Source organism: Calonectris borealis, chromosome 10 (genome assembly GCF_964195595.1).
Source record: "Calonectris borealis chromosome 10, bCalBor7.hap1.2, whole genome shotgun sequence".
In the NCBI taxonomy this organism is placed as follows: domain Eukaryota; kingdom Metazoa; phylum Chordata; class Aves; order Procellariiformes; family Procellariidae; genus Calonectris; species Calonectris borealis.
Genome location: NC_134321.1, coordinates 765,776 through 773,843, shown reverse-complemented (window position 1 = coordinate 773,843; position 8,068 = coordinate 765,776). Strand labels below are relative to the sequence as shown.

Here is an 8,068-nt window from a genome sequence, read left to right as displayed (position 1 = left end):
CGGCTGTCAAACACGGGTCTGCTCTCCCGTCTCAGGCCGACAGGCACGGGCCACAGCGGCTTCGTTACAAGCGGCCGGCGCAGGGCCCGTGGCCACCGGCTCTTCCGCAGCGCGGCGGTCTGGGCCGCTCCCCCCCGGGGCCGAGCGGGACCGAGCGGGGCCGGGGCCCCACCAGCGCCCGGGGCGCGGGGCCGGGGCGCCGCCTCCCGCCCGCAGCGAGCAGCGGGCCCACGGGCGCCGGGGCCGCGCCGTCGGGCAGCAGGGGGCGCTGTCGCCCTGCCGCCAGCGCGCAGGCGCGGGCGCGGCGCCCGGCCCGGAAACGGAAGGGGCGGGCGGTGGGGGCGCGTGGTGCTGCCTGTGGCGGCAGCGGTGCCCGTTGGCGGCGGGAGGCCCCGGCGTGGCCCGGCCGGGCCCGGCCCCGGGGAACATGGCGGAAGCGGAGGCGGCCGGTGACGCGGGGGTGGCCCCGGCCCCGGCCCCGGCCCCGGCCCCGGCCCCGGCCCCGGCCCCGGCCCCGGCCCCGGCCCCGGCCGAGCAGGGCGCGGAGCTCGCGGCCGTTATCGGCGCCACCGTGCCCACCGGGTTCGAGCTGACGGCGGCCGCGGAGGTGCAGGAGAAGCTGGGCTCGGCCTCCAGGATCAGCAGGGACCGGGGGAAGATCTACTTCGAGGTCCCGGCCCGGGGCTTGCCGCAGGTCCGCGCGGGCTGCCCGCCCCGCTCCCCGCTCCCCGCCCCGGGCGGCGGCCCCGGCCCGCCCCGGCTCCCACCGCCTTCGCCCGGTCCCCCCCCACCGCCCGGCGGGGCCGTGGCCGGCGGCTGGCGGCCTGGCTGCCCTAGCAGCTCTGGCCGAGAGTGGGCCAGCGGTGGTTGTAATGCGAACGGCAGGATCCCAGCCCTCGTGAGCCAAATGCGTTCGTTGTGAAGAACGCTTCGAATTCTGCTCGGGCTGTCTTGGCTTCACGAGCCTGTCCAGACGGATTGGGGTTTTGCAAGGGTGGATGACGTCAAAGATGAGGAGCTTAAGTCGGTGCAAAGAAGTCTTCCTTCTGGCTTTGCACGTAAATTGATAACCCCTGCATAATCAAAAGTGGAAAAATGTGGTCTCTTAAATCTAGCTGTAAGATGACAAAATTCTAATTGCAATAAACGCAGTCCCCTCGACATACATGGTTAGTAATGTGCCTCCGTCGTTTCTCATTTCTTCCAGGTCCATCGTCTAAGGTCAGTGGATAATTTATTTGTTGTTGTTCAGGAGTTCAAAGACTATCAATTCAAAGAAAACAAGGTGAGTTACTCCTCATTTTTCAATCAGCGCTGGGTTTTGGAGTGGTTTTTTTAATTGAAGAGTAGTTTCAGAAAGTATTCTGTTTCATGAACAAGTTTTTTTTTTTTTTACTTGTGATATTATCCCAGTTCGTCTTCGTTGGCTTGTAAAATGGAAGTGCAGTCGTGCTGTCTAACAGCACTTCTTCATGGGCAAAATCTAGGATGAGAGCTGATGCCATGCTTGTAGGTCACACTTAGACTCAGTAAAGTATCACTTTGGTCACTTAATTTAGTGTTAGCTGTTTATTTGACAAGATAAATGACGAAGTACTATGGGTCCTGTGACTTCAAGTGCAATTCCGTTTAGTTATGGTAAAAATCGCACAAAAAGCTGTAAACTTTGCTTAAATGTGTAGTGGGTTACATGTTAAAGAAACTAATTTGAGAGACTTTAAAAAAGGATAGCTTTTAAAGGGATGGTATGATTTCAAAGCACAACTTTTTTTTGTCTTTTAAAGGAAGATGCTCTAAAGGATTTGGAAGACTTGGTTAAAAAACTGCCTTGGACCGATCCGTTGAAAGTTTGGGAGCTGAACAACAGCTTAAAAAAGAAAAAGACAAAACGCAAAAAACATAATCTGCAGAGTACTGCAAGCAAAGAGAAGTTGAATGACAATGGAGAAGAGGAAGGAACAGATCAAAAAGATGCTAGTGAACAGGAGGACTGTGCCCAAAACGCTGCAGGTGTAGAACCTGCTAGTGGCCAGGATACAGAAAAGACACAAGGAGTGGCATCCCGAAACGGGGAGGAGGAGGAGGAGGAGGAGGATAATGAACAATCAGATGCTAAAGACGAATTGCAGGCGGGTTCTGGGAGTGAGACCAAGGCTGGTGATGGCAAGACAAGCGACGGAGAGGCGAAGGTGTTGAAGTTCCGTGTTACGTGCAACAGAGCAGGAGACAAGCACAGTTTCACCTCAAACGAGGCTGCAAGATACTTTGGTGGAGCTGTGCAGGAGCACTTCCAGTGGAAAGCTGACATGACTAACTTTGATGTAGAGGTATAGTGTTGTGCCTTGGAAATACCTCCCTTTCTATTGTAAAAATTCTTAGTTCTTAATTCTGATGCTTAGAGATCTCCAAAATGCCTTCAAAAGATGACTGGAACAAAAAACTGGTAATGCTGAAATCGCGGCCTCCTCAGAAGCGTTCTCTTCATTGGCACATTATGTGCGTCTTCAGATCCTACCACTGGCTAGTGCTTTGGCTGTCCATAATAATAGTCTCTTTTGTGGCCCAGGGTGGGCACCTCTCCTCTTCCTCGGGTCCCTCTTTTGCTCTGCAAACACTGTTGTCTTCTTCTCAGGGTAACTGATTAACATCATACACCCAGTGCAGCTGAGCTGGTGCTCAAAAGCTTTCCGCTCTCCCTCAACCACAGCAAAAGCTCTGGTACCAAGTATTACCTTATCCTATAGCGTTTGGTCTCATTTATGTTTAAATATAATGTAGGTACCTTCTGCTTTACTTTTACCCTCCTTACATCTTTCCTTAATCCATTGTTTTATATCGGTGTAAGTTAACAGAAGATATTCCATCTAGAAGCTGTAGTTTTATGGGTGAAGGGGACAAAAAGGGTTGACATTAACTGTCCAGTGTTTATTTCTTATCATAGGGAAAGCAGAGATTTGGAAAGGACAACCAACAGATGCGGTCCATCGATGGTGCGGGACCACTGTTTTTGAGGGGCGGAAAAACTAAGTTTTTCTTGCAAGTCTATTAAGGGCTGGCCCACTGTTCTATAACAGTATTTTCACCTTCCAAATATGGTGGAGGGGACCATGATTTTTATTGCTGCTTTGCAAGTGCTTCACTCTGACTTGCAGGACTTGCCTGACTTCTCCTCCATACTTACAAAACAAAACTTTTTAAAAGTCAGCATAATGGTTATAGCACTTTTTGAAGTCTTGTGTAAAAAGTTCTCTGTGAATGAGAAAATGCTCATTCTCTGTGAATGAGAAAATGTGTGAATGCTCTCCTGAATTTTGTCCATGGTTGCTATTAAAATGGTGCATTGCTTTTCTTCCAAGAATGCTCTTTTCTACATAGTTTCTGTTTTTTAAATTACCATCTAAGATTCTCATAAATATTTACCAGGCATACTATAGAAAACTTCTGTAAGTCCTGAAATTTAGTTGAAGTTTTTTCTTTAGGTTCTTCTGAATATTCACAATAATGAAGTAGTTGTGGGTATTGCATTAACTGAAGAGAGTCTTCACAGAAGAAATATTACACATTTTGGACCCACAACTCTTCGTTCAACTCTCGCTTATGGCATGCTTAGGTCAGTGTGATTGCATAGTATATTATTTTCAGTTAACAAGTCATTTTGTTTCAGAAATTAGATCCTTTATCCCCCCACTGCTTCCTCAAAAGCCATTTCTGTTAATTCTTAAAAAAAGGGAGGGGAAAAAAAAAGAAAAAAAAGGGGGGAAAAAAAAAGCATAGTTGCTGAAACAGTGTGCTTTGTAATTAAGAGTGGATGTTTTCCAGCTAAATAAAGTAAACGTTTGCTGTGTTAGCCAATTTTCAAAATATTATATCACATATTCTTGAAGGTATTTCACTGTATTGCTGCTTATAAAATGCTAATTAACGAATGGAAAAAATAATCACATAGAAGTTTTTTTGTTAGAAGGGTAGAATCAGAGTGATTAAAATAGTTCAGTTTTCCTTCCTTAAAGAAATTCACATTTTTAAGACTTTTCTAACCATATCTTCTTTTCTGTTCCTCAGACTCTGTGATCCACAGCCAACGGATATCATAGTTGATCCCATGTGTGGTACAGGAGCAATACCAATAGAGGTGATTCTTCCTTCATTTTTTAACTTAATAAAACTTGACAGTATCTGCAACTGAATAATATGTTTAAGTTTTCTTGGTAACAACTGAAGAGCGAACTCCAAAACTATCTCACCAATTTTTAAACAGATACAAATACCCTTTTTGTAAATGACCTCCTTTTCCTTCCCAAAACTATAGCAGGAATAAACTAAATCCAAAAGTGTTTTGAGCTTTTAAGGTGCATAATACCTATAACAGATATCTGTTACAGAATTTTAAAATCACTGACATCCATTTCCAGTTGCTTTGTTGTATTCTGTCATATTTGAATAATCCTTCTGTTTGTTTTGTTTTAAATTAGCAATGTTGATGCTAATGTTGCTTATTATCAATATTTCCCCTCAGGGAGCTACAGAGTGGCCTAGCTGCTACCATATTGCTGGTGATAACAACCCACAAGCTGTAAAGAGAGCAGCAAACAACATATGTTCTTTACTAAAGAAAAATGAGAATAAGGAAAGGTGAGAAGAGTACAAGTGATTTTCTTTTCCTGTAGTACTGTATGTAAAGAAATACAGTTTGTATTGGTGCATTTGACTATCTTGTTCATATTTTCCTATTTATTCTTTTGCTAACATGATAGACCTTCTCATTTTAAAAATATTCTCAGTAAACCATGTCTGAGATAAACGTCTTTGCACTTGCAGCAGTACTTCCCTGGGCATACCCTTAGACATCATTCAGTGGGATATTTGCAATCTCCCTTTGCGGACTGGTTCTGTGGACATTATTGTGACAGACATGCCATTTGGAAAGAGGTGAGGTATCGCCGGTAAAGTTACTGCGCTGAACTGCTGCTACTGCATGTGCTTACTTGTCCAGGATTAGGGTTCTCTCTAGTTAGTTACTTAACTGGGCCTGATTAAGAAGTATTGATGTACTCTATATTAAAAATGCAGGTTGAAATTAATAGTAGATGTGGTCCTGAATGAGCTAATCCATGTCTGAAAGACCAACAACAGTTAACTATTTTTCAGTGATCACAAAGGGGATCTTAATTTATTTTGCAGGATAGGGTCAAAGAAGAAGAACTGGGATCTCTATCCAGCCTGCCTCATGGAGATGGGCCGGATCTGCACACCGGGGACAGGCAGGGCTGTGCTGCTTACACAGGACAAGAAATGCTTTGCCAAGGTATGTTCTGTGACAGAAGATCAAACTTATTTACACTTGAAAATGTATTGAGGAAAAAACTGTAAGCTGACTTCATTACAGAAGATGATCTGTTCTTAAGCAATAATTAGTAACATTTAAATGCTGTTTTGGACCTGAAGAATCATTTGACGTTGCCATCAGATGTGATGTAGAATAATCAAAAATAATTTCTAACGCAAATTTACCCTTATTATCTTATCTTGAAGCTGCCACCACTCTCTGGCTGTTTTTTTGGATTGTAGGCCTTGTCACGAATGGGACACATCTGGCGCAAAGGCCAGACTGTGTGGGTGAACGTAGGGGGACTTCATGCTGCAGTGTATCTTCTGAAACGCACCTGGGAAAGAGCAGAAGAAAAAAGATCATTCTGGTAACCTGCATGGAAGAAGACAAGAGACACCTCCAGAATTTGTTGAATAGCAGTCGGGTAAAGCAGACACCTGAGAGCATAGGTCTGTCAATTCCTAAGAAAAAAAAACAAACAACCTATGTAGAAATTGTGTAACAGGAATATTAAACCAGGGATCAACTTGAGAGCTACCAATTGTATTATGTGTTCTGAAACCTTGTTGTTTAAATCACCTCTTTCCTCCCTGCCACCCAAACTGAAATTCAGTAGTGGAATTAGTAATGCTTTCCTTTGCCTGAGTCTTCTCTACTACGTCCATTGTATTTTTTCAGTTAGATGTTTATTTCCTCTGCTTATAGTAGAAAACATGTTGAGGCAGCTTTGGAGGTGACAGCTAATTTATTTCCCAAACTGTAGAAATTGTACATGTATCTTAAAATGACTAACAGAACTACTAAGACTGTCATCTTGAAGGGTTTAGAGGTAGTATCTCTTTAATGTAGGATTTTTCCAAATTGAAGTTTTCTAATTTATACCATGCCCAAATGTAAACTAAGATAATAAACCAGTGTCTGTTTTTTATGGTCTGATAAGCAAATGCCAATTAGTAAACAGTATGCTGATGCTACTGTTTTTCTTACCTGTTACCTCAACTTAGTGCTAATTATTAGTAAGTATCTAATCCATATTTTAATGTACCACAGCCGTGGGTGAGGGGGGTAACACACACAGCCTTAGCAAACTGTCTGTAGTTACTATTTGAGAACAGAGATACTTTTAGCAATTATATTAAAAAGTTCATGTTTTCAGTGTCTGCTGTAAACACATCAAGGTAGCAATATGTTTAAATTTATTAGGTGATTTAACTGCTGTAGTTCTGCTACAATATTTGCAAAAATATATTACCTGTTGAATAAATTGAAGCTGCAAATATTTTTTCTTCTGTAAATGTACTGTGATTTCTCAAGCCTCTTACGCTTTGCTTTCAGCTTCAGAGGCTGAAAACACTAGTTGCCAGTTTGCCATTTTCATTAAAGTGTATTCATGCTAAGTATGTGTAAGTGTTCAGAGGTGAATTAACAAGTATTAAAGTTTTAGAAGTTTTGCATAGGAGATAAGTCTTAATTGCATTCTTTTTCTGGTCCGTGTCCAGTAAAGCATAATGCAGCCCTTTATTTACTACACACTTGTCTTTCTGGATAAAATAGTGCCAACAGCATCCATTTAATTCTTTCCCAAACTGTTTATATGACGTGTGAAAGTGATACACACAGTTGTTGTATGAGGTGGCTATCTAAACAATCCTGCTCTAGTGAACTCTACAACTTAACCTGGATATATTACATTCTTAAAATGCATTAGCACCTTGGTGGTTTGTTACTGTTGATAGTTTTATTATAAGGAAAGCCAAGGACAGTAATTTTAAGACCTTGTAGTGTGCATTTTGAAGTGGGTTTTCTTCTTGAGTTAAAGGTCAGAATGAGATTAGTAAAATGCCAGTCATCCCTTTTGGCCTGAAAGGTAATAGGATCATGTTTTGTTTTTTAAACCACAGCTAACATTAAATAGATACAAATCAGATTGACGTGACTTAGCAAACTAGGCTTTAACTAACATCAGGAGATGGGAACTAAGATTATTCGCTGCTGCAGAGAATTTATATTTGATTTTCAATACTCGTCACACTAAAATGTACGGCCTTACATAATTGTGTCATATTTCATAAGAAACCCTAAGTTTGAAATCATTAAAGAATGCAGGAACGGGAAGATATTCAGTGATAATATGTGTCTCTGCTCTCTTATAAATAAATCTGCGCTCCAAGTTGTACAATTTAAAGCAGTTACTCTTAAAGATTGCACTTCTATTTTTATGGAAGATTGGTACCAGACACTGAGGAATAACAGGTTTTTCAATTAAGACAATCAGCCTCATTGTTTATATATGGTCTGTGTAATCCCACAATGCTGCACACAGTTTCTTACAGTATCAGTAAGTATCCGAAATACGTGCTCCTTCCATGATGCGGATTTACTGTTTCATAGAAGGAAAGCGGGGGAAGTGACTTCTTTTGAACAAGGGCCAGCAAGCAAGCCTCCCCGACAGTTCTTACACCTTCAGCTGTACTGGAAAAAAATGTAACTGACAGAGGATGGCTTCTCTTGTGTCGTTCTCTACCAGTTTCCATACTTCTCCCTCACAGGCTGCTGGAGGCACAGTACAGAAATTACGAAAGGACCCCTCATCGAAGTCTTACTGCAGAACGTTAAGTATTCTAAAAGAAAAAGCTGATAAGAGGTATTGAGACGTACAAGGAAAAGACACTGTCTTGATACTTTCAGCACCGTAACCTGCAGCGACTGGAGAAAAATGTGCTAAACTGCCTTCACGGG

General features: G+C 43.0%; 1 protein-coding gene across 2 annotated transcripts; it reads left to right on the top strand.

The window, feature by feature from the left end:
* The first annotated feature begins 309 nt into the window (after positions 1-309).
* Positions 310-6,793, top strand: THUMPD3 (THUMP domain 3 tRNA guanosine methyltransferase). 2 transcript variants are annotated; one of them, XM_075158564.1, is made up of 9 exons: positions 310-694; positions 1,208-1,285; positions 1,785-2,327; positions 3,480-3,610; positions 4,063-4,132; positions 4,517-4,632; positions 4,819-4,929; positions 5,182-5,305; positions 5,569-6,793. In XM_075158564.1, the coding sequence occupies exons 1-9, from the start codon at positions 428-430 to the stop codon at positions 5,698-5,700; spliced, it is 1,572 nt and encodes a 523-aa protein (XP_075014665.1). In that variant the 5' UTR covers positions 310-427; the 3' UTR covers positions 5,701-6,793. The 2 variants fall into 2 exon arrangements, with proteins under 2 accessions (XP_075014665.1, XP_075014666.1); XM_075158565.1 differs by lacking the exon at positions 310-694 and adding an exon at positions 748-1,058.
* Positions 6,794-8,068: the final 1,275 nt, after the last annotated feature.

Coding starts and splice junctions, on each gene's coding strand:
- THUMPD3 (XM_075158564.1), top strand. CDS start 428: ATGGCGGAAGCGGAGGCGGCCGGTGACGCGGGGGTGGCCCCGGCCCCG. Junction 3,611..4,062: donor CTCGCTTATGGCATGCTTAG/GTCAGTGTGATT, acceptor TCTGTTCCTCAG/ACTCTGTGATCCACAGCCAA. Junction 5,306..5,568: donor ACAAGAAATGCTTTGCCAAG/GTATGTTCTGTG, acceptor TTTGGATTGTAG/GCCTTGTCACGAATGGGACA.